The sequence below is a fragment of the Lonchura striata genome, chromosome Z (genome assembly GCF_046129695.1).
Source record: "Lonchura striata isolate bLonStr1 chromosome Z, bLonStr1.mat, whole genome shotgun sequence".
NCBI lineage: Eukaryota > Metazoa > Chordata > Aves > Passeriformes > Estrildidae > Lonchura > Lonchura striata.
Window position 1 is genome coordinate 13,588,802 of NC_134642.1, and position 27,429 is coordinate 13,616,230.

At 36.9% G+C, this 27,429-nt stretch overlaps 1 protein-coding gene across 1 annotated transcript in view; it reads right to left on the bottom strand.

Annotated features, from left to right (window-relative positions):
* The window catches only part of SV2C (synaptic vesicle glycoprotein 2C), a 109,824-nt gene that overhangs the window by 30,339 nt on the left and 52,056 nt on the right, over positions 1–27,429 (bottom strand). Inside the window, exon 4 of the mRNA XM_021531833.2 lies at positions 20,598–20,749. Within this exon, the coding sequence (XP_021387508.1) occupies positions 20,598–20,749 (152 nt within the window). The remainder of the gene's footprint in view (positions 1–20,597; positions 20,750–27,429) is intronic.

Here is a 27,429-nt window from a genome sequence, read left to right on the forward strand (position 1 = left end):
CTACACTATGACTTTTAGCCTCTTGTATGACTAATAATACTGGAAAGTGGTTGTATTATGGATAAAAGGCTTTCTTGTGCAGGGATGAAGAAGATTTTTTCAATTCTCTTAGCAAAATCTTTATTAAGGTAGTTATGTGAACCAAACAGGGACATCGTCACCATGCATAAGAATATATATAGAAGGAAATAGTTTACTATGAACAATGGAAGTGGAGAGACTTAAAAATCTACACACAAACGATGTATTTTCTGCAATTGCATAGATTTCCTTAACAATAACTTTTTCTACAAAGTTGATTTTGATACCCTTAATAAGAACCACCCATGTGACTGCTAGTTCTGGTTTTTAATGAAGTATATGCTTGGTTGGTATATTATGACTGACTATTGAAATGTTGTAATTATAAGAAAACTAAGAATTTATCTTAAGAAAGAGAAAAGTATTATTTGGGAACTACTTGGCCTTTTATTCTGGCTTCAGCATAGCAGGAATTTTCATGTAAATTTTCAATGATAACTTATTAAAAGGTGAGTGGAATATAAGAATAATGGTAAAGGACAGAGGAGGTTACTGGAAGACAATGAAATCTTGGGTAATGAAAGAACTGAAACACTGGATTAATCTATTATTGTTACATGATTTTTCAGGTTGTTTACTGACATCCCTCTGTATGGCAGTAAATAACTGGTAGGACATAGTACCAAATGGCCTAATGAGTATTTCTCAAAAGGAGGTATTTATGTGAGAAATGAAAAGTGTGTTTCAGGATGTAAACATTCTATGCTGTGGATCATAAACACATTATTGGGAAAAAATTTCTCATATTAATGTACTTACATACTACCACATGGAAAACACTATCAACCCATGATTTATTTTTATTCTTTGTCAATGGTTTGGTGAAACATCTTGATGAGTAGATGTGGGAATGTGTGTATTTCTGGTCTCCTACAAACTTCCTTTGTTTCTGAAATTATATCAGTGTGCTCTGCAGCCATTCAGCACTGTCACCTTTACCTCAGGGAGAAAGGGATAAAATCTGTAAGAGTATTGACTCTTGGAATCCCATGTCATTTTTTCAAGTAAGACTCCATATAGGACATACTTTGCTGCTCAAAATATCCTTCCAAATAAACCAGGATGCCTAAAAAATAATGGTAAATTTTATTCCTAAATAAACCCTGTAATTAAAATTTACAAACATAAAAGTGTATTAGAATTCACTCTTTATTGATTTTTGGAAAATGTTAACATTTGCTCTTATGGAATTTCAAGTCTTAAATCATGTGGGTTTATTTTACATCTAAATTGTGAAGGGAAGGAAGTAAAGAAAGGTTTACAGTGTGTTAATGAAGCAATTAGAGACCATACCTGTGCTTTGGATATTGTGTACATATTTTATTCTAATAATTAGAATCATATTCTAATTATTATGTAATTTACGTAATTTAAGGTCTAGAACAAAAGCACCTGGTGCAGAATTTGTAAAATAACTTTTTGGTGAAGCAAATTTTTTACTCTGATCAGTGAGTTGATCTGAATCCCTGGCATCTGTGCAATTGCTAGTGCTGCAGGGAAGGCAGCACAGGATGGAAGTTTTCATCTTTCAGAATGTTCAGTATCAGCCAAGTACTGGCTTTTCTTGTTACTAGAAACTGTTCCAGAAATACACGAAGCCACTGGTATAGTTAGGCAATCTGCCTTTCACAGCTCCAGTTTATGTTTTATGAGATTGGGCTATAGAAAGGGCAGTTCTGCAGTACGTGAAATCAACCTGGCTTTATACCACTTATAAAATAACAGCAACATCTTGTGCTCTGTAGCCAGTCCTGGAAAATGCTCTTGGTAATTTATTTTTAGTTGTTATTTATTAATATAACTGAACCATACTACACTTAATTAAAAGCAATAAATGCACTGTTCATTCTGCTATCATTGTGACAACCTACAAAACATCTTTTTTACTCCACAAAATACCCAAGGGGCATGTCAAGTGAAATGTTTGTTATAGTTTTTATAGCTTTTGTTCCATCTTTTTCACTATGTACTGTATTAGCTGCTGCAATTTATCTTGTGATTTAATGTATCTGCTGAATGAATGATGGATAGGAATGTCATTATTATAAAAAACAATTTGTAGAAAAAAGCTGGAGCTGCACAGATCTTTCTGGAGGTTTTTCCTCCCATCTATTCCAACACCAGCACTAGATCAGCAAAACAAACATGTATTTCAAATGCATAGCAAGTTTGGATTTATTTTTAAATTTAACTGATTCTTTTTCCCCAGGTCATGAGCTAATCTGGATAATGGAGCCATTAGAGCAGCTCTGAATTTAGCTCACAAAGTGGCTTTCATTCCCTTTGTATGCAAGTCTTGGAAGTAAATAAAATTGTGTTCTTGGCTGTAAGTCAATCTCCTTCTCCCCTGATTCATGGCAAAATAGCAAAAGCACAGCAGCACTACATGGCTGCATTTAGTTCACTGCTCAAAACTGGAGCCGACCTTCACCCTTGCTCCCTGGCTATGCTGTACTCAAGAGTCATTAATCTTGAGAATGGGGGCAAGTCACAATGTTTTATGAATTGCAAAACATTTGTCCCAAGTGCATCCTGGGAGTAATGTGCTGTAGAGCAACCCAAAACCTGTGATGGCTGAATCTGAAGCTACTACAGGCACCTTTGTGCTAAATAGTACCCTCCTGCTCTCCTGGCTGCTGGAAAAGGCCAGGTGAATCACAGACATGGCAATTACTGATTACAGAAACACAAGAGCACACAGCGGAGCAAAATCAAAATGTACAAGATGCTAATCTGTATCCAATCACCAATTTATGAGTTGAGTGCGTTTTCAACAAAATCTTGTCTCACAGAACAGCAAATTATCAGCCCCATAATATTAATATATCAAAAAGATATTATAGAGTTTTTGCTCCAAAGGAGAGAAAAGATAATCTGTCATAGACTTTCTAAATATATACAGAGGGAAATCTGTCCACATTACGATGAATTTTATGAATTTATAACACTTGATAAACAGTAAGTACATTCAAGCACAAGGATCCTCTCCTGCAGTACACATATTACTAGACAGCTTGTTTATGGGATGATTTGCTAACCTTTCTACAGTAGGGGTTGCAAGGAACATCACAGATCTCTATAAACTCATACCTGTTGCACTAAACTGCAATGTGGGCAAATATACAAATACAAATACAAGTATACAAATACTGGAAGCAAAGAGACAGTTTATATATACCAGAGGAATAAAGTGGTGAACACCTTTCTAAGACACTAGAGTTGGCAAATAAAATCCAATCAAATATTGTGATTTTATGGCATGGTTAGCTAAAGACTGAGCATTTGGACAATTTTTGTCCAGTACAAATGAGATAAACTAATTTCATGACAGTGTCATAAATTGCCAAAACCTGTTTTTTTTTCATAGATTTCTGTGTTTTAGTAGATCAAAGGAGGGAGTAGATATAGAAACATACTTAAAAATTACAGATGGGGGAGGGAAAAAGAGAACTAATGAACTTACATTAATTTACAGATTTTACATATTCTTCCAAAAATTAATTTACATGACTTTATAACTTTTTTTTATTTCTGTTTTAGCACACAACCTGTGGTCAGAAGTCAGCTTTCTAGTCTTCATTCTCAATGTTTTTCTTTGAAGTATTTATGGTAACTAAGAAGCATGATTGCTCTAAATTGTCACTTGGTGGCACTGTTACCATACTCAATATAAATAAAGCTTAACCCTATTGCAGGAAGACTTTTACTATCAAATTCTGCCGTTTTGTTGAGTATTTCCCAAATCTAAGCTAAAGCAAAATTATGAGGGCTGAAAATATTTTGAAGCTTGCATCATTTAAGCACCTTACTATTGCACTTAATTGTTTTCTGCCCTGGCATTACCAATTTTAACTGTCAATGTCATCTAGGATTTGAGACCATACACTGTAGTGCTACTCATTAGAATAAAGGTGAAACATCACTAAAAAAAAAAAAAAAAAAAAAGAAAAATTTAGGTAAGTTATGTTGCTGAAGAAGATCTGCTACACATATTTACAAAACTGGATGAAAACTGTGGTTTTATACAATTGCAGAAAAGATGTCTTCAGAATTCTTCTGTGTTATATTACTGTGAAATTCCAGTAGCACAAAGTAGAACACCTGTCTTTTCTGTTATTAAATTATTATTATCACCTAGGAAAAGCGATGCTATTTTTAGCCTGTATAGAGAGTTAGATACTCTAAAAACCTAGTCTCAGCAGGTCAGTTGCTGGTAATTTCTGAAGAAGGAATTTGGAAATGAAATAGCTGAATTGTGGCAGGCCGTGATGGAGAGAATTAACAAAGGTGCATGGGTCTCTAGCTAAATGAAACTAGCCCTTGAGGATCACCTGTTCAATGGAAGAAGAATGTAAAAGTGTTCAACAGATGTATTTTGCAAATACATTAGACAAAGAATTGCTCTGCTAACACTTAAAATGTGATGAGAAGGAACAAGGCATTTTCTAAAGACACATTTCCTCTCTCACAGAGGAAGGAGTTTGTAAGCACAGACCCAAGTCACTCCTCTGTGCTGGCATTGATATTTATCTGAAGACCCTTGAAAATCAGGTCTCCAGCCACTCCCATGGCAGTATTTTGTATTCTGACAATCGCTGGGACAGCTGAAAGAAGAATTGATCTTGCATAGAAAATAATTTGCTCTCAAATATTATCAAATCCATTCCTGCATAGCACTGTAATCCAGATGCAGTACCTCTGATCAGTAACATTAACAGTCCACTTTCTAAAGTTCTCTAATATCTGTTGTAGAACTGCCCTGAGAAGTTTTACTTTTCATTAAGAAGGATGTTTGTGTATCTTCATACTTCAGAAAATTATATGATATAATATATGCCCAAAATTTGAGTAAGGCTTTCACTTGCATGGAAATGTTAATGTATGAGGCCTGATAGGAAAAAAAGAACCCACAAAAAATAGTTTCAAATCAGAATATTTGTAAATGCTGGGATGGAAGTAGATGTGGAGGGAAGGTAAAGGAAATTTGTAAGTTGTTTTGTGCATGGTTTGAAATGGTCTGTCTGAAATCTGATTTTCATTTGGCCCTGAAGTATGGCTGTATTAAGATGCTGTGACGCACAGTAGTCAATGCAGTCAAGAATATAATATGTAAAATGAAGAAAAGATGAACAGACTTAATCATATAAGATAATTAAAGCAGTATCCCTAATAAGAGAACTGCAGGTACCCAATAGTCTGGCCATGTTATGTATCTAATCTTGGCAGAAGCTTGAAGTGGCAACGGGTGCCTAATAAATGGTCTATTTATGATTATGAAATCAGAATCTCTCTTGCCTCGCTAGTAGATAAATATTAAAAGCTGTAGAGTCTTGAAGCAGGCTGTTGTCAGTACTGGGCCTAAAGGGAACGGCATGCCTGTATCTTGAGTCGAACAGAGGAAGTTATCCTTGCACTTCAATTTTCCTTACTGGGAAGGCTACTGGGGCAACCAAATAAAACAGAGACATGAATATGACAAAATCACCCATTATCTATTCAAATGTTATGAAGTCTAAGAGGGCAGAAGAGAAGCTATACAAAACCAGAGAGCAAGGGTTTGCATACTAAATTGACCATTATACATTTTCTACATATTCACCCTATATAGCCTACTTCAGGGGACTATCCTAACTATTCAAAAGGTATAGCTGTTCCAATAGCTATAATGAACAATGGCAAAAGAGTAAAGAGCATTCACAAGAAGTAGCTTATGGTATTTTCAGGATCATTTTGGCTCTTCAGCCCTTTCTATATGACTGAGAAATCATATAGCAAGAGCATTGACTTACAGTTCACAGAGCTGGACAAATTCCATTTTAACTAATGTAAAGCAGCACTAAAACAAATTGTCACCTCTATAGATAAATAACATGTTAAAAAGAAACAAAAAGCCCTTCACTTACGACCATTTGCAGAAAATATTCTGTCTTGAATTGTAGGTGTAGGAATTAACTGACATCAAAACAATTCACAGGAAAGGAAGATTTCTCTGCCTCTTAAGTTATCTTTCACAGAGGCATACATGTTTATGCCCTTTAGTTTGTCTCCAAGCCACTGCCCTCCATAACAGAATCCAATTATATGGCAAGTTTTTGGCAATCTGTAGGGTTTTATTGGGTTTTCTGTATATTTTTATGATACATCTCTATCTATAAAACAGGAACAGTAATACTTACCCAGGTTAAATATTAACTCAATGCTGTAAGACCTCAGTAACACTGAAGAAGTGTAAAAATAAGATATTAATCAGAGCCAAAATACAGACAGTTTTGGAAGAGACTATACTGTCAAAATCCATAAAGAAAGACATTGATATAAAATGCGAAGCTGTTATCCCATAATGGGAGAAGGAAAATATAGGCATCATGTCTTGGGGTGGTTTTATGATGATACCTTTTCCCTTAATCATCTCATTTGTGCCCAGAAATGGCTGCTGTTGCTTTAAGACGGCTCCAGGGAGTTTTGAGCTCCTGCTGGATTTGGTTCAAACCTCCACTTTCGGTGTGCTGCGGGCTGACTCTACTGGGATGCTGCATTGTTCCTTTTGTTGGATTAGTTCTTGCTAGCTTGAAGCAGGACAGTTTTGTGGTTTGTTTTGGTTTGGTTTGGGTTTTTTGTTTTGTTTTGGTGGTTTTTTTTTTTTTTTTTTTTTTTTTTTGGTTTGGTTTGGTTTTTTTCCCTTCACCTGGAGGCTGTGGAGGCTGTACTGGGAATCCTCTCAGCAGTTTTTTCATGTTTTTTTGGTGTTGTTCTGGAGATTTGTTTTGTTTTGTTTTGTTTTTTTTCCCTTGAACCGTTTTTTTATTTCAGTCCCTTAGAGAAGCTGACTAGAGGGGGCTGCCATGAACCCCAGATCTCAGAGAAGCTGAACCAACATGAGAAAAGTCATTAAAACCCACCAGTTTCCCCCACTGCAAGCAAGAGGCTAACATCAGAATGGTTCCCATCTAGTCTGCCCGAGTGGCTGAACAAACTCCTGTTCCTCCCCTTCCCTGAGACAAAGAGGGAGCCACCACCTTTGCCTCCCAGCCACACACAGTCTGGTGGGGGCTGGGGTTAAGGTTTTGAAATTTCAGTGTCTTGCATTTATTCAATCCTTCTCAGCGCCTTGCAAGTGCCCCTTTGGTTTTTTTGGTTTTTTGTTTACTTTTTGTTAATAAACAGTTTGCTTTTTTTTTCACTTTTACGCATTGGTATTCATATCTTATTGGCAAAAGGAGCCCTTCTCTTCAGAGGAAACACTCATTTCAGAGTGTTTTCTCTTAAATTTACCTCCAAACTGAGACACATCAAATTTGTCCAATGCTTCTGCATAGTCTCGTGTTATACCTACACCTCATTCCTAAGATATTTAGGGTTGTTATCCAATACCCTTTTGACCCAGGAGATGTGTTTGGCTGATATGTGATCGCTATACAGAACTTTGTGAGCCTTTCCTAGTGATCCCAACTTCAACTATTCATTGCACCCAAGGACATGACTCTTCATGAAAATAAGGGCTAAGAGTAAAGCATTCCACTTGGACGAAAGGAACAAAGGATGTCACTGATGAGGAGTGGAGACAGGTCTGCAATTTTGTACTTCTGTTTGTTTAACCTTGGCCACTAAGAAATTTCCATTCTCAAGCAAGAAATAGTGGAAATGCACTTTGCTAAGATGTCATGCTGGTGTAATGTCCCCAGCACCAAGCAGAATACAATTTTTCACCTTAGAAATTCTGAACACAATTGCAGTGCAATTATCCTATAGGACTGGAAACCTGCTGAAAAAGCACTTAGAGACAACACTGCAACATCTTGACTTTGATCACCATTAAGAGTTTTGCCTCTGTCCCATCATTTAACCAGACTTTAGGCCCCCATTACCAGGAATTGAGCCTAAGTAACTTCAACAAGGCTTTATTCTGAATGCAAGTATCATTATATGTATGAGAAGTGGGTATATGCTCACTTGTTAGAGTTCTTGGTTAATGATTACAGAAATTGAAAGCTTGCTATGGTAAATTTCTAATCTTCTGCTTAGATGTTAAATCAGTGTTTCTAAAATAATCTGCTTTGTGCATTCTGAAAATAATTTTATTCTGCTCTACCCCATAGTTGATAAAATACAAATCAGTGCAAAATCTCTCCTGAAACTTAAGTGGATTGCATACAACTGAAATTTATGTAGCTATTTAAATTAAGTAAACATGCACATTACAGGCTAGAAGAAATCTGAACTTCCCTTATGTGCACTCATGGCCCTGATGGTTAAAGAGGCTGACCTGGAATAGTGGCTAGGCAGAGTTAAAGGAATAAAGTGCGTTTTTATTAAAAGGCCTTCAAAGGATGCACCTTGGGCAGTACAAGAGCCCTGCTGGGGTTTTACCCAAGATGGACCCAAGATGGACAACTGGTCATGAGTTTTCACACTTTAATAAGTTTTGATCCAATTACATATTGGGGTTAATTGTCCAGTTATAGGTTCAGGTTTTGAAGTCCCATCCTCCCAGAGTGCTCTTCTCAATTCGCCATTGATATAAAAGATATCAAATAATTTTAGGCCTGAAGCTGCAGCAGTGTCATTGGTTCTCAGGTTGGAAAAGGATTGTTTTGTCTAACTGCCCTATGAAAGGAGCTTGCTAACACCTCATATGCAGTTTAGAGTTGCACACTAAGGCAATATGAAAGCTGAAACTTAAGTCATTATTCTGAGTAAACTGCCCAAGTCTGCTAGAAATGAGTGTAGAAAAACACAGTCAACCTTTGTCCAGGTTTCAGATGAAAAGAGCTATGATATGTAATCAAAAGCTCAAAGGTTTTATTTTACTTTAGATGTCTGCTTTTGTCACATTTCTGCATGTAAATTTGATTTAGAGAATTTTTTCATTTTAGTTAAAGCCCTAAAGCTACATTATATGGCACCATTCACAGTCCAACAGAAGCAAATACTTTTGTTTATGGTCTGATGCTCTTTTATATATACATTTGAATCTTCCTAATACCTTTGTAATCCCATTGACTTAGGGAAAAAAAATTAGTGCTGGAATGATTATAGGTCATGGTTTATATCCTTCCTGAATTTAATGACCACCAGACATTTTTCAAATGGGTTTTTAGAATACTACACAGCTGACTAAGGCTAAATATGGCAGAAAGGTTTATTTATCTTAAATTTTTTTTTGTGTCCATATGGCCTAGAAGTATTTTATGAAAACCCTGTTATCAAAAACCAGCAGTATCTGAACTTTCTTAGCTTGACACCCAGATAAAAGTAAGCATAAAAATTGAAATGTATTTTTCCAGTATGAACAAGATCAATTAAAAAACTACATTAAGTTTGCAATTGAGACTTAAAACTGTAAAGATGATGTTTTAAGTACTCTGATATAAATAAATAAATAAGAATAGGCCAGCAAGGGTTAATATGTAGCTGAAAATCTCATTACAAGAACTGTGGCACATAATTGATCTGACTGTTTGGCTGACTGAGTCAGTGGCCCCAGAGATTTATGTACTCATGCATTTCTACAAAGTCCTGGCGTGGGTCTGGCTCTGTGCAGCTGTTCAATGAAGGCTCTTCACAATCTGCAAAACAAAGAGTAAAATCTGCCAGCCACAACACTGACAACATCACAACTTAGAGGCTTGTCAGTCTAAGAAAAGGTTATGTCAAGCTTTTCAGAGATGATGGTTCAAAGAGATGCAATTAATGTCAGAAGTCAGGGGGACAGAATCAGGCTGTCAGGGCTTTTAAATAATATGGCAAATGTTGGCACCAAGACTGTGCAACCAAATGCCACTAAAATGTGCTTCAAATGTTGTATGAACTCAATTTGTATGTACCTTTAAATTTGTGTTAAATTTTTACCTTCATTCTCCTATGTGTGCTTAGTAGTTTTCCACTGCTTTATTTAAGATTTGAAAAATGGCTTTGTATTAATTTTGAGCCATCTGTTTGGACAGTGCTGAAGAATACAAAAAAAGTAAATAACTGAGAGCAGACAGAATATAAGGAAACACTTGCCTGCAACAAAATCTCTTCATATTGTTGTCCAACCCATATACAAAATACAGACACAATGATATCTATTTATTCTTGTGTGGTGCCCTCCACTGTCTATCCACAGCCATGAGATTACAAATGGTGTAATGTAATGAGTTTGTGCAGACACTACTAAAAGCAGCAGTTAGATGTGGAAACTAATTGAAAATGTAAGTGTTCTTGTCCTGCTCCAGGCCTCCCAGTGATTTATGTGCATCTGGACTAAGGATATTTAAATAATGGGCTCATGGAAAAGAAGGAAAGAGAAGCAATTAATCAAAAAGGACAATCAGTAAAAGGCACAATGAAACACTGTAGCTTATGAAAAGAAAATGGGGCCTCCTTATCTAGCTTAACATGGAAACAAAACATTAATTGAAATGCTGGAACAATATTTGAAGAATACTAAGAGGACATGTCTTTTATCAGTGATACGCATTCTACCTTTTGTGTGCTGCTGCAGTGTAACAACAGAATATCTCTGTAATTCAAGAAACTCTTTCAAAATTTAACTATTATATTTATTTGTTTGAACAGTGTTGTAAGAAAAATCTTATTTTCAATGAGCATTTCAGTGTATTATTTTTTTTTTGCTATTTCACTTGCCTCTTGTTTTCCCTCTATAGAAAAATGAAAAGGAGCAGTATCCCAGCCCTGTGAGAGAGACAGATAGACTAAGCAGGTAGTTTATGTGATCAAATTATTAGAGCCAACATGCATTCTAGGAATTATCTTCTAATCTAACAGCAGTCAATTGAACAAGCCTGGTCACATTTCTGGCCTTAGAGCACAGACTGTAGGGCCTTTCTATACATACTCTGAACCATGGGTCAGAAGTCTTGAATTCAAACCTTGTCAAACTTCCAACAAAATATTTTTTGCACGCTCAAATCCATACTGATAATTCTCAGTCTATCGTAGTGCCAGTGGGAGGTGGCTTTGGCCTGTGAGCAGACAGTCACAGTGTTTGAAATGCAATTATCAAGGAAACAATGAAAACACAATATATTAAGAAAACAGAGAATTATTTTACATTCTTTCTCTTATACAGCTTCATGACTTCCTAGAGAGTCTAGAATCTTAAAGGAATCAAATATTTGTAACAGATTGAACTAAATAATGTTTCTGTGGGAAAATAAAACTATATAAAAGCCTTACCTTTATGTCTTTATCTGCAATTCCTTACTTTTTTATTATATGGCAATGCCATTTTCTTGAAACAACTAAGAGGGGGACCAAAACTTTAAATGCCTAAAATCAAATTGCCCCAATACTAAAAAGAAAACAATACCAACTCAAACAGCAAGGGAGGAACAGTGAGTAAGCAGCATTTCTTCACCTTGCCCAGCACCAAAGTTGAGAAAATTTGGAATGGAAACCTCAGCCTAGAGCCCTCACTATGAAATCTTAATGCTTATCACTGCTCATTTTATACTGTTTTCTGCTAATATCTTTGTAAGGTGTAAAAACAGAGCTGTATTGGAAATATGAAGTGCACAAACACTGTAAGGGAGGTAGATCTTGTTTTGCCATATTTTTGAACATGTTCCTCACCTAAGAGTATGAGCAGAAAGAATATAGTTAGATACACTAGTAAGCATGGATATTTGAATAGACCTAAATGGAATTACTTTCACTAAAATTAGACATGATTTTCAAAAGTAACATAAAATATTCTCCTTTGAGAAGTATGAACAAACTTCCTGAAAAAAAATCCAATGTCACTTGCAATTGATTTTGTTAATTTCATTTTAAAGGCAACTGGACTGCAGATTGAAAAATTATATTCCAATGTGTGGTAGTCTGTTATTTTACAGTTTGTTCTTCTGTAGTATGTTTTAATATTCCTTGATATAATTTTGTAGAGGTTCTTTCTCTGTCCCCATTTGGTTTCCCTACTGGTTCAGTCCTGAGTTGCTTACCACAGTTCTCCTCACCAAAATGTATGTCAATCCACATGTCAATCCATCTCTATATCTGCCTTGCTCCCTTGTCTCACCCATGTGTGTCAAAGACAGCACGCTCCTTTGGTTCTGGAGTGTTCCCTGTCTTTCATCCCTTCCTCGAAGCAGGATTGGAGTGTGGGGTTTGCTCCCTCTCCGTGTTGGCTTCTGCTGGGGAGCCCTTGCCCTGCAGCTCTCCCCTAATGCTTTCTTACTGATCAGAGGTTGTGTCCTCCCCGTGTCCCCCCATCCCTTAAAAGCAGCCCCTTCAGGTCTAGACTTGTCATTCACTTGAGACTGAGTCTTTGGAGATGCAGACAAGTGTCCTTCCCCATTCCTGTGCCTCAGTTTCCCCGTGCTCTGTGCCCTGCTGCGCTCCCACCCACGGCGGTGTCCGTCGGTGTCTGCCCTGCGGCCACCGCGGGACCGACAGCCAGGGAGCCTCCATCCCCTGCCTGCTGAGAGCCAGGCACATATATGCAATCCCTAGAAAGAATACATTATTAAAGTGAAAAGAAACTGTTTCTAAAAGGACAATCACCAAGTTCTTCAAAGCAGATAGCTTTACAACCCACAGAAATCATTTGGAACTATAACTGACAAATTCATATTGTCATATTATGTTCCAGAGGAAACTAATGTATTTTCATATATGCTTTATCTCGTGATTCCTTCATCTTTTGTAGAACAGTTGCAAAATTGACCATCGGTCTTTTTGTGATTTAACTTTAAAAATATTAATAAAGAAATCTTAGCAGATCAGCATTTTCCTTGTTTCTAGACATAAAGAGCAAGGTTAATGTTTGACACTGCAGGTACTTCAGCTGGTCAATCTGAACAGGTTTGTAAGGTAGCTTTATTAACCTGGATGTAATTTTCCTTAAATTATACTCAAGGCCAATTTATTGTGAGTAACTGAATTTTCATTAAGCGTGAGGCTGAGAAGTTGACAATTTTATTGTCATAAGAATGACTGACTATTACTACAGTTTTTGTAGAAAATGATGTTTATGGCAACAGTCTGTTTACCTGTCTGTCATTCCTCCACCAGCATTCTTTAAAGCCATTAAGCTACTTCAATCAAATGTCAGGGAAGTAATAGTCCCAAAGATAAGTCACATTCTCCAAAACCTTGTGAAATATACTATCCAGGCAGAGAAGAGAGAGTCCAGCTGAAGATGAAGGAAAAGCCAGAAGATATCAGTGGTCCTTCCTGGATGCTGGAGCCTACCTGGGGATGGGGAATGAAGCATAGCCACCCAATCCATTGGCTTTGGCACTGGTCTGACCCAGGTCAAAACGAGTTGCTTTCTACCTGAGAGCAGCCAGGCCAGAGCAGGGCTGTATTGCAGCAGGGAACATGGTGAGAGTGTGGGTTTCTGAATGTTTCTTATAGAGTTCTGGGGGAAAGAAGAGGGAACTGTAGAGACTATAGAAGAAAGAGATCTAGAAAAAGCAAGGACAAACTAAAAGGACTGCTGTGATGCCTTGTAAGCAACATTCAGGAAGAGAGGGCAGAAGGGAATTCACCAGGATCAAAAGGTGATTGACAGAACCCGTTAGAAAACTGAGCCTCCTATCTTCTTTGCTCACAAAACAATTTGCTAGATTTTTACTGAACCTCTTACTAAACAAATTTTCACCCTCAGCCTGAAGTGACAAGGAAAAGGTTATATTTGAAGCTCACTAATGAGCATCTTTAGTGTTCATTAAGTAGATGTGCTAAAAGCTACTTAAACTTCTAGGGCTTGCAAATATAAACATTGAAATGACCATATCAAACCCTGCATTAGCACACAGAAAATAAAAAAACCTGATAAAGTGGTTTGTTTTGCTAATGGAGATTTGCATAAGTAGCTCTTCTAAACTCTGCTGTATTCTGTCATTATTGCTGTTCCTAAAGATGAAGATTTTTTTAAAGTACACATTCAGTGTAATGTAATTTAATAGGATTATTTCAAATGAGGAACAATTCACAAGTAGAAGTTGGTAACTCAAGTTAACATTGAAAGTGCCTTGTATACTGCCTTTATGTCTGATCTATTCCATATACACAGCATGACACAGTCTCATAGCAAATGCAGATTCAATCTTAACAAAGTTCTAACTTCTTTAAACCCTAGATGGTATTTTTTCATTTGTGAAGGCTGATTCTGAAGACAGAAGATATATCAGAAAAGAAATTGTATGAGGCAAATTTGAAGATTTGTTCTTGGTTTTAAATTTTGGCTCACATATTTCCTCCAAGTCTTAAAAAAAGGACAATATATTGATCTCAAATTCTGCAGACTTCTTGGTACATTAGTGGGCTTTTTACAGCTGAGAAAAACTCATGGTTCTCTTCCCCAGGCCATCTTCTTTGGCATTTCTCTTTGTACTGGATAACTGATGGAATTCAGATACCTTCTTCAAAAATAGAAACTGCCACATAATAGAAAATAGAAGTTCAGCTTTTTCCCAAACAGCTGTTGCTATGGCATTAATTTGTTCTGAACTACCATGAAAAAGAAGATTTTAAAAGACATGTTTGAAGAAAACAATAGGAAAGAAAAGCAATATTAAGGAGTCAGAGATTTTTAAAATTGAGACTCATGAATTTTAAAAATTAAATAAGGACCACCTCACAAATTTATTTTTCTACCAGTGCAGGGTTCTTTGGCCAAGAAGCTTTCTGTCTTCTGTCTGCAGCTACCAACCAGAATAATTCAATAGACATGCATTTTCCTACATGTGCTGGAGTATTCAGTTTTCCTTCTTTTTCTATTTTTTAAAAACTCTAGAGTTTGTTTTAATTTGTTATTTTCTAGTCTACCCCAACACAAAGTGAAGGAAAAATATCTGTTTAATAGAACAAGGGTAAGGGAACTTTGAGAGGCATCCATTGCATCAACTTGCTTTAAACCAGAATCCACAAAGGCCCCGCAACAGGAATTTCAGTGCCTGAGGTTTTGCTTCCTTCATGGCAGTTTCATTCAGATGCTTAACTAACAGACCATTATAAAATATTTTTCATTATCTGTATTACCATCCCTTGACAGAAATATCAGATCAATATCTGTAAATCCACACTTAACAGCTCCTACCACTCAAAAGGATCCACGTCTACTCACCAGAAGTGCTGAAAGATGGATGCTTCCTAAGATCCTTCAGCTTTTATTGCTCATCAAGCACAAGTGCTTGCTGTGCCCTAAGCCTCTAACCCACAGATAGTACATAGCAATACTGTAGGAATTTTTAACCCAATACCACTGCTGCTGTGTGACACTGAGAAACCCTTTAGCCCAACAAAAACCCAGATAGAATAAGGGAGTTAAAAGGTTTTCTTTTTTTTTATTGCTGTGACACAATTTTAGTCGATCATGTTCTCAGTTAAATCTGCAGCAGGCTGAGAGGTTAATTCCTCCATTAACACTATCTGATGCTTTGCATGCTGTGAGTTGCCCAGTGAGCCAGTACCTGTCTCACCTGCATAGCTGCTGCATGCAGCTCTGCTGCCTTGCCTGTTTTCCTGCAATACAGCTCATGACACCTTCTTTCAGAAGGGGATTTCATTGCTGTTTTGGAGATGCGTTTATCTTTTTTATCTTCAGTTGGACAACACAAAAATGGAGCAAACATGACATGGAAAGTGCAAAAAAAGATGTTCTCAAGCCACCATGATAAAGGGTGATAAAAGTATCACTTTCATTGCTAGTAGAGTAAATTCAGATGAATTTGATTGCTTTACCACACAATCTTCTGCTACAAACTGAGAAATATTTTTCAGGCCACTTTGCAAGCCAGTTCTTCCTGAAAAGAAAAACAGATTGGTCCATTGTCCTCAGATTTACACTCAGATAGAAGCCATTATGGACTCCTGGGCCTAAAAAAAGACTTATCTAGCTATGGAAAGTAGAATTAAGAACGGTCAACAAGTCTCCTTTGGTAGGTCAAGTGAATTTAGCGTGATTCTAAACTGTTAAGGAAAGTCTGTAGTTTCATGTAGCCTTGACAATATCCATTGAATGAAGATTCTGTAAGTATATTTGCCAGCTCATATTAGTACTATATAACAACTGTATTTAAAACTTATCTTCTATCCTGTCTAAATTAAATCCCAGTTGCTGCCTTTTAAACTCATTTACTCATATTGACAGGAGAAAAGTAAAAAGCAAAAACCTTCAGAGAGAATAGAAGTGGATATATTTTATAGACCAGGAAATGAATACAAAATTTTTCAATAGGAGACAAAATTTAAAATTCTCAAAACAGAAGTTATTGTTAATATTTTAAATACAGTGCTTTGCAAGTCAAGAGTGAGTGCATTATTTCAACACTTATATGTCTGTATTTTTAAGTTCTGTTACTGTAAAGAACTTCCTCTCTCAAAAAGCCACATTCAGAAAAAAATAGCTTTTTCTAGTAAAACTCTAATGACTGATGTAGAAATATAATTTGTGACTAGTGACAAGTTTATAATTTGTAACTGTGACTTTTAGTCACAGAATAAAGCACCAGTTCTTTGCTGATGAAATAGAAAACTGCTGGAATAGAGAACATCTTAATACATTTCCAATTAACAACCAGAGAGACACATTACACCTAGGCAGTAAATCTTCACTTCTGAAATGGAATGCCATTTCCTTAGACTTCTTATTCCACACTTTTTTGCTCCAAGTTTGTTTCCTGAATAGTGCTAAATACTTCTCTTATGAACACAAGTAAGTGGTCCTCAATTTAGTAGGAAAAAAGTGATGAAAAATGAATGCTTTAGGTGAAGGTCTGTCATCACAATGTGATTACACTGTTCTGAAAGAATGTTTAAACTTACATCTGATTTGTACTGAATGTGTTAGAAAGAAGTAATTTTCCTATTTCTTTGATTCTGTATTATTAAATTTGAAGTGGTTTAGGGAATAATGGAGCCTAATTGAATTGGAATCTTATGCATATTTATGGAGGTAATGTCTCTGTCTCTGGCCATACAGTGGAGATTTGTTCACTACTGTCATTTGACATGGCTATCTCTTCTCTTCTATGGTTAATACCAGAAATGAGGTGTGAGAGTCTGGGAAAAGCTTCAGGTTCCACTTGCAGCTTATGCTGTAACAGCCTGGATACCTGCACTATCCTGTTCTCTGCCTTGCAATCTAATTTCTTTTTGGTCAAGAACTCCTTGCTCAAGAATAAGATTTAAGAACCAATGAGGTCAATATTTTTTATGACTAAGTAAAATATGCTAGGTAATGTTGCAAATTTCAAAATATTTCCCTATAGTCCATAAAGCCAGAAAAGGCTTGTATGACTCTTACAGGCAAAACAGATTAAATTAGACAGATTATCAAAACTGATAGTCTAAAAACACTGAAATCCTTATCTAGCTTCCCTTGATGTTTAGTTTGGAGACATGTTACAACAAAAATTGAGACAGATTTTTACAATCATGGCACAGATTTTTTTCTTTTTTTTTTTTTCTTTTTTAATTTGTTTTAATTCCTATTCTAAAACTAAAAAATAAATTTGGTGTAAAAATTTTGTAAGGTATCAGTATCTGGATTTTAAACTAAAATTTATCTTTCTTAGGACTCTTCACTATTTGAAAAACAAACATTTTTGTACACTATTGTAATACACAGTTGAAGTTTTTGACATCTTTGAACTACTCTACTTTGAAACAGGATGCTAAAATTAAAATTGAACATGCAGAAGTATTTACAGAATTATTGTTATTTCTCCTATCTAGCCTGATATAAACATTGTAGAGAGGAATTTCTTTTTAGCAGTCTAATATGGAACTTTTAAAATTAGTTGCAATTAGAAGCATTTCTCTGCTGATGTTTCTTCTCCTTCACAGCCTGAGCTCCAGTTTAGGAGACCTTGAACAAGTCTACACAAACTTCCAGTTTTTAAACATTGGCCAACAGATATATAAATCAAAAAGCCTTGATACAGAGATGCTCATCTTACAGATGATATTAGCCTTTCCATATGTGGTGACTGCAGCACTGCATCACACTTATCCCTCATTTAGCAACATGCTGATGTCAAAACAACAATTACCAACACTTTATTTTGTGTTCCAGGGCATTGCTCCTGTTTCAGATTCTGCTGTGCTACTTGAAAAACAACAGAGATAAACTGTTATATAGAGAGAGTAATCTGTGTTTTCTCCCAGAAGAATATAGCTAAGTGTTCAAAGGGCAAACATGCATACATAGCTTCACTATCTGTTTTGGGCTAGATAATATATACTTATGAATCTAGCACTTTTTCAAAGTGGCTTGTATGAGAAGGAGTACAAATAAAAGGAATACATTGGTAAACGAAGGAAGAAAAGAATATTCAGAAGTATTCTACTGTGTTGGCCTGATATCTTTCTATTAATAAAAGGATAATTCCACCATGCTCAATGACATTTATTGCTTTTTTTACAGATGGAGCTTCATTCACTGCTATTGAGTAACTTTTGAGTCCCACTGAGAAAACCAAACATTGTCAGGTCCTCAAGTGAGAAGCAGAGAACACAGAAATACCCATGCACAAATAAAAATGCAGTTTAAAAGTGGGTGGGTAGTTTATAATTATTTTTTGTTTCCTGGTCACTGAAATGTGAATGATGAAAAGTACAGAAAGGGATTTGGAGGAAAATCTCTATATCTGCTTAATTCTGGCAAAAGAAATCTATGTAGAAATAATTTAGAAATAGTAAAAGAGAAATACTATAAGAGCCTCCCTGTAATTGCATGTGATATAAATGTAATTTTCTTGACCTGGAATGTTTCTGGGTGGGGACAGCAATGTGTGACCACACTCCCCAAACGCTGGAGCAGGGTTTGCCCTGGGAGCCCTTGGCAACATCTGAGAGGTTGCCACAGCATTATAAAAGAGTTTGTCTGAACTGGAGAGATTTCACGCTAGTACTAGGAACTAAGACTAGGTTTTAGACTTCAAACACAACAAAAAAGTAAAGGCGGTTTTAAGACCTCATCAAAACCCATAAATATGTTCTGTTTAATTCTGCCAAAATGATGTACAAACGTACTTCTTTTACTCTGAGAAAGTATTCTTTTGATAGCTTGATTTTTCTGGCCCCTTTTTGATAATTTTAACTTATCTTAATAAACTGAAGCAGTGATTTGTATGTCTAGTACTAAAGCATACTATGTTTTGAAATTGTTTTTTACTTTCTCTTGTCTTATAATATTAAAAAAATAATTTTGCAGGTGGAAAAAGCAACAACAAAAACAAGAACAACAAAAAACCACAGTGCAGCACTCTTTTTTGTTGCTGATATTCTTCCACGGCTAAACAAAGAAGAAATGTTTTCCCTGTAGTGAAGCTGGTTTGGAGTAAGTGTACTATATTAAAATATACTACCATGTGATGTTCTAAAAGCACCGCAGTAAAGGATATAAAATTGTTGATAAAATTTACATTAAATTAGACAACCTATGTAAAGCAGTCTGTCATAATGTTTGCATTTATAGAAAGATAAAGAAAGATAAAGAAAATAAAAGTCCATAGGAAAGAAAAAAAGTACTTGGCATTTTACTACTTTGCAATTTACTACTTTGAGAAAAAAAAAGTCTGTATTGTGCCTTGTCAGCACAAGTTCCTCTCTTTGCTTCCAGCAGTTCAAAGTCAAAAGGCAAGGTTGAAGGCAAAGATTCAGGTTTAGTGTACTGAACCACAAAATAATTTCAATGCAATAGTCTAGGTATTTGATTAGTCTGCACTATTACAATTTATTTCTGGACATTATCACTTGCTAAATGTTCCCATCACTCCAAGCAAACCTTCACAATATAGCTTTGATAAACCTCATTGCTTGGCTAAGGGAAGCTGCTTTGGATGCCAGCTCACAGTACTGCTTTACTTCACTTGAGGCCTGCCAGAGAGAACTGCTTAAGAAGCTGATTTCTAAGAACTCCTGAGCAGTCTGAGCAGCTCCAGAGACCTGTGAGCACTTAACTCTTGTAAAATGCAAGCACAAGAGACAAAGAATTGAATCTATACCTCTATATTATGTTTAACTATATCAGGGCAATTAAAGAGCTCTTTGACAAAGTTGCTTATATTTTATGTGAGTATAACTTCAACCATTGCCCTCATAAATCCCTACAGCATTTATATGCACTGTGTTCCATTTATCTGTTTTCACACCACTAAAAATACTAAGAAACATTCAGTACAGCTTTATTTGCAGACTAATTTCAGATTTCAGCACTGCAAACATTAAGAAAGTTCTTTCTCACTTTCTTTTCTCCATATTTAACAATGACACCAATTAAATTTTCATGTGTACAGGTTTTCATTAATTAAAAAAATTTAACTAAATATGGATATTAGTGAAATTTTGCATCTTGTAATAAATTATTTATTATTTGACTTACAACCTATTCCCACTATATCCTCCAAAAGGAATAAATTTCTTTTTATCAGTTAGGTCAGTAGTTCAAAAACAGACATGAAGACTCTTCTTTAAGCTATCAAGCTTCAAGATCTTTACTTTCATACTGGAATACTTCCAAATCACAAGGAGATTTTTCTTTCTTCTATGGTTTTTCTTACCATAATGAGGAATTATTGCCCAAGCCATTGCAGAAGCGTAGATGCCACCAATCATCCAAAACATACAGAGCCAGCTCAGGTGTTCACCTCGTTTCTCCCGAGCAAGCACTTCCGAAAAATAGGAGAAGACTGTTGGCATGGCTCCACCGATCCTAAAAGGAGATACAGGTCATGGATTAAGCAAGTGAGTAACAGCTAAAGTTTGAACAAGCCCATAGCAGTGGTCATCAAAAACTTAAAATACAAGCAGCTTCTCTAGCAAGTGTTTTTTCTCAAATTGCACCATAAACTGGGGAACTCGAGACAAAGCTTTCATCAGTTTGGATAATATTTTTTGTCAAATATTTCCTTGAAAATTCTATGTACTATTTATTTCATTCAATGTTTCAAGGTAATTGTCAATGTGTCAGTCACTGGACCAGTGTGAAGTCTTGACTTTCACCATTACAAAATCATGACAGTCTACTGTCAAGTGTCAAAATCCATTGCTTCTAATGGAAAAATACTAATAATTTTGCCAAAGTGTAATAAGTATTTCTCTAAGTCTTACCTCCCATGATTTAGGTAACCAAGAAGCAACTTAATGTCAATAGGTTTTTTTTACACACAATTCAAAACATATTCTACTCAGTTCGGCTACATGAATACCCAAGCCCATGCTGGCTTTTTACTTAATTTTCTATGAAAAGCATATGCACTCATATAATATTCATTTTTTTCTCATGGTAAAGCAAATGTTGTCTGAAGGTCAGTTTTAAAAAAAAAAAAATAAAAAAAGAAGCTTCAACTTGGTTTTACAAAAATTAAAGTAACTCAAAAAATATGTATCACTTTTGGTATCAGTTTCCAAGTCATCTTTTACTATCTTTACCTGTTCTACATATGCAAGCTGTCAAATGTTCTACAACAGGACAAGTGCTTGTGGATTTTATTTTTTCCAGTGAAGAAAATACCTTCAGCTGACATACTTTAAAGCAATATATGTAATGGTTTGAATTTTTAAGTGAATTTCAAAGATAAATGCATATTTATATATCATCTGGGAGCTGCCAAACTGGAAGCAAACAGCAAACCTCAAAACAGTTTTAAACAGATATTAATAAGGGAAACATGAACACAGAAATGGTATTTCACCACTAAGAAAATTCAGTGCCATAGCCATATCGTTTATTTTAATATATCTTTATGTGCTGTTATGAAGTACAGGGTTGGCTGTTACACTTGTTTACACTTGTTTACAGCTTATTTGCTGTTTTCTCTTTTTCTTTGTGCAGCTCTTCATAGAGTCATGGAATGCTTTAGTTGGAAGGGACCTGAAAGATCAGTTGATAACTGATATGGACAGAGACATCTTCACTAGACCAGACTTCTCACAGACCCACCCAATCTGGCCTTGAACAACGTCATGGATGGCACAACATTCTTCAGTTACCTGTTCCAGTGCCTCACCATCTTCACAGGAAAGAATTTCTTCTAAATAGCTAACTTAAACCTGTCCTCTTTCAGTTTAAAGCCATTCCCCCTTGTTCTATCACCATACACTATTGAAAAAGTCTCTCTCAATTTTTCCTACAGGATCCCTTCAGGTACTGGAGGGTCCAATCAGGACATCCTGAAGCCTTGTCTTCTGTGAAATACTGCTGGTATTATAATAACCCTTAATAATTCAGTGCCTCCAGGTGAGTCCTTCCGTATTTATAGGGAAGGTACAAAATTTGATTCTCAACATTTTTGTATTGTAAGTTTGAAAGCAACTGCCTCCTTATTGCCCACCAATATTTTGTGAAATGCATGATGGCACACACAGGAGTGAATTTCAAGTAAAATTAAAAGCAGAACTGCCACTAATTTTTCAGTAGGAAGACTTCATCTTTTGTTTTAAGGGAAATGCAAATGCTATTTTCCCAAAGTGTTAACTCTGCTTCTGGTATGGTGGGCTGTTTACTGTTACTGTGTTTGTAAATTAAATGGCTCATCATCACTTGTAGAAAACAATTTGATATGTGAAACTATATTTTTCTCTTGATATGTCTGCCTGTGCAGATGGAAAGCCCATGAAAACTGTGGGTTTGACTTGAGAAGAACATTCATTCTAAAAATGGGAAGGAGTTTAACTTTCTTAAACACAAATTATTCAAACAAGCTGAAGCTTTTATATCTCATCTCTTATTCATTTCTGTTTTCTCTTCAGTTATCCTAACCAAAGCAGTGGATGTAAACATGTTACCCATAGATAACAGAGAGAAGTCCCTGCACTACTTCCTTAGGGGTCACAAAAATTATGTATCCTGTTAGTAAGTACTTTTTTTTAATATCTTCACAGATAAATTGTATGGAGTCTGAATATTTTTTAGAAGATTAAAAAACCCACTGACCTAACCCTAACCCTAAGCCTCTGGGATGATGATCATGAGTGATATCTGTCTCCTGAATAACACATTCTGTAATGAGGCACAGTCTAATAGCAACAGGAGGCAAAACTTCATTGAGCTTGGCCCAAAATAATGAAATAAGTTCTCTCACTCAATAAGAATCAGACTTTTCATGTGAATGAAAAAGATGCATGCTTTCAGCCTTGATTTTTTTTGGTAAATATGTCGGAATATATGCAAGAACAACACTAAGAAAGTATCAGGAACCTTTTGCTACTGCACATACTGTTTATATGTGGGAGAATAGCATAAATGTCAATCAAAAGAATGAAAAATAATGATCTTTTCAGTTATTCTTCATCTTATGTAATAAACCCCATCAGAAATAGAGCAAGAGAGAATGTGTATTTATGTACACTCTCAGTTCATGTTTGTTCTGTGCAATTCTGAGAAAGGTGAAACCAAAAGGAGACTTAAGGGTGCACCTTAGGAGAGTGGGATTCAGTGAAACAAACAATAAGCTAAGATACATTTGCATTTTCTTTGTTACAAACAAAGATGATAAATGTCTGCTAATCTACCTTCAGAGCTGTGATTTGTCACCACAGATTTTAGCAACTGCACAGTGTGACAGCTGGGATGAAAAAACATTTGTGAGGCATTCAGAAACCTCTGGCTTCAGATAGAAGCTATTGTTTATTTGCAGATTCACTAGCCAAAGGGGCTTGAAATGCAGAAGCATACACGGAAGATAGAGATAATTAAGAAAAAAATCCCTTACAGAATACTAAATATACAAGGTAGGATGGGGTTCTTCTGAAATATCATGTCTTCCCTTTCAAACTTGAACAACATCCAGACTAAAAATAGGTAGTGTCTGTGTGAGAAAGCATTTGCAAGTTGTCACCTTGTTATTTGCTATTTGTTAAGAAGTCATAGAGCTCAAAGCACAGATTCAGAGATTTAGAAAGAGCACATCACTCCTTGTCTTTCCATTCAATTGCACATAACAATTCTTAACAGTTTTCTACCCCAGTACCATAAGTCTCAGTGAAAAATATCTCTATTGTTTTCCTTTCAGAACTGCCATTAGACTGGCAAAGTATTTAATGGTGAGCAAACAGATCAACCTCTTCCTTGAGAACTGCTGGATAAAGACCTAGAAAACTGCATCACACTAGAGACTAAGCTCTGTTGATCATTATACCCATTTTTAAATACAAATGTTTCTTTGGACTATGAATAATAAGGAAGTTTTCTTTTAGGTATATAAGTGGCCTGTGTGCTATTAATAGCGAGAGAGTTCTTGTAAAAATGATTCACATTATAATTTACTGAACTCTACAGTAGTCAGTTCTGATGAAAGGTGAATTGACAAATAAATAATTAATTCCCAGTATCTACCCATCACTATCGAAAAAAAATAAACCTTAATTTACATTCAAGAATAATAGAAAAGAATTTGTCAGATATGTCAGATAAATTCCTTTCAGATACGCTAGTATTGGTAATCACAAAATCACTGCTAATGGTTTCTTTCTTTTGCAGATTTTCTTCTTTTTTACTCTTCAAGTTTTTATATGAAAGACAAATACCATGGTCAATGTCTGCTATAGACCACCAAAACAGAAAAAAAAGGCAGGCAAAATAGTGTAGAAACAACTGGGAGAACTCTGACAATCACTGCCATTGTTCTTGTGGGGAATTTCAAACTACCAGACACCTGCTGGAAAAGAAACAGAGTGGAAAGGAACTAGTCCAGGAGGTTCCTGGAGGGTGTACCCTGGATGATAATGCCCTGACAAAGCTGGTCAGGATGTCAACAAGGTAGGGCACCCTACTGGAACTGCTGTTTTTTGGGCAGAGGAGGACTGGTGGGTGATGGGATATGATGGTTGGAGGCTCTCTGGGCCACTGTGATGACAAATTGACAGGGCTTTTAATTCTCAGAGAAGTAAGGAAGGTTGGCAAGAAGAACATGTACCTTGAACTTGTGGAGGGCAGACTTGGGCCTGTTTAGAAGCCTGGTTGAAAAAGTTTACTGGGAGGCAGTTGTGGTTGGCAGATGAGCCCAGGAACACTGGACATTCTTCATGAATGAAATCCTAGAAGTGCAGGACCAGGCTGCCACCACGTGCTGAAATTGGGACCAGCAGGGAAGAAGACCAGCCTGACTGAACAGAGAGCTGAACTCCATCAAAAAACAAGAGAATTTATCTGTAAGACCAGACAGGCTACTCAGGAAGAGTACAGGAATGTCATGAGGTCATGCAGGGAGAAACTCAGAAGAGCCAAAGCCCAACTGGTTCTTAACCTATCTGCTGCTGTAAAAGGCAAAAATAAGTTTCAATGAATATATTTGTGGTATTGAATACCACATATATTAACAACAATGGTGGGCTAAGGAGAGTACCCAGCCTTTTTCACATGAAGGGGGAAAAACAGTGACAAAGCATGAAGAAAGGACTGGGGTCTTCTTTGTATCAATTTTTAATGGTCACATCAGCTCAGCTGTTCTCAGGGTACCCAACCTCCTCATCAGACAGAGAGCAGCAGAATAAAGCCCACATAATCCAAAGGGAAATGTTCAGAGACCCACTACATCACTTAGACATGCTCAAATGTTTGGGCTTGTATAGGATCCACCCAAGGGTCCTAAGGGTGCTGGTGCAAGTGCTCACTAAGCCACTTTTCTTCATTTAGTTTAGCTAATTGAGGAGGTGTCAGTTGACTGGAGGTTGGGATATATGATGCCCATCTACAAGGAGGATCAGAAGGAGGATCTGGGAAACTACAGGCCTGACTGTGGTGTCCAGGAAGGTCATGGAGCAGATGAGCCTGCACCATCACATGCCACCTATAGAAGAACCAGGGAATCAGGCCCAGCCATCATGGGGGTTTGTGAAAAGCAGGTCCTACTTGATTTCCTTCTATTACAGGATCACCCACTTTGTGGATGAGGGCAAGAGTGTGGGTGTTGCCCAACTGGACTTTAGTAAAGCCTTTGACATCATCTCCCAAAGCATTACCCTGGAGAAATTTGCAGCCTATGACTCAGACAGTTGTGTTGCTCACTGGGTAAAAAGCTGTCAGGCTGGCTGTGCCCAGGAAGCAGCAGGGGATGGAGTTACATCCAGCTGGTGGCTGGTCACCAGGGCTGTTCCCCAGGGCAAAGTAATGGTGCCAGTCCTGTTTAATGCCCTCACTGGTGACCTGGACAAGGGGATGAAGTGACCCTCAGGCAGTGTGCAGGTCACCAAGCTAGGTGGGAGTGCTGATCTGCTGGAGGGTAGGAAGGCACTGCAGAGGGATCTGGGCAGGCTGGATCATGGCCTGAGGCCAATGGTGTGAGGTTCAACAAGGCCCAGAGCTGGGTGCTGCCCTTGGGTCATGACAACCCCAGGCAGCTCCACAGGCTGGGGCAGAGGGGCTGGAAAGGCCCTGGGGGTGCTGGTGACAGTGGCTGGACATGAGCCAGCAGTGCCCAGGTGGCCAAGAAGGCAAATGGCATCCTGGCCTGGATCAGCAATGGTGTGGCCAGCAGGACCAGGACAGGGATTGTCCCCCTGCACTGGGCACTGGTGAGGCCACACCTCAAATCCTGTGTTTAGTTTTTGGCCTCTCACCACAGGAAGGTCATTCTGATGCTGGAACATGTTCAGAGCGGGCAACAAAGTTGACAAGACATTTGGAGCAAAGTCCTAAGAGGAGTGGCTGAAGAAACTGAGGGATTTTCAGCTGGCAAAAAACAAACAAACAAACAAAAAAAAAAAAAAAAAAAACCACAAAATAAACCCACCAAAAACACCCTTACCACTCCCTACATCTACCTGAAAAGAGGCGTAGACAGGTTAGTCTGTGCTTTTCCAAGTAAAAAAAAAGAGAGTGAGAGGCAATAGACTCAAGCTGTACCACAGGAGTGGCATAGTAGGAAAAAAATTTTAATGGAAAAATTTCTTCATGGAAAGGTCTGCAAAACATTCTTACAGGCTGATCAGGGAAGTGTGGAATGTCCATCCCTGGAGGGTTTTAAAGTATGTGTAGATGAGGTGCTTATGAATAAGGTTTAGTGGTGGACTTGGCAGTAATAGTTTGATGGTTGACCTCAATGATTTTAAAGGTCCTTTCCAACCTAAATAATTCTGTGATTCTATAATTTCTCTTTTGATTTTTTCTGTTGTGTAGGCTCTCTTCATTTACCCTTGTCTGGTCTTTTCCTCCCTTTTCTCCTTTTTATATGCTCTTCCTTTCCTCATAAGAATGCTGTATTCTCTTAGAGAAGGGAAGAGAAAGTTTAGGGAAGACCCCCTTCTCTCTGAGAACCTCTCATAAACCTTCACCCACATTTGAAGCTGCAAGGACAGAAGCAAAGCTATTTGTGAAGCTCAGACCTTGCCAAATGCTTACTTGGCTTCACTGAGAAGTGCACATCACTTTTGGCATAGCCTATCAGCTTTGAA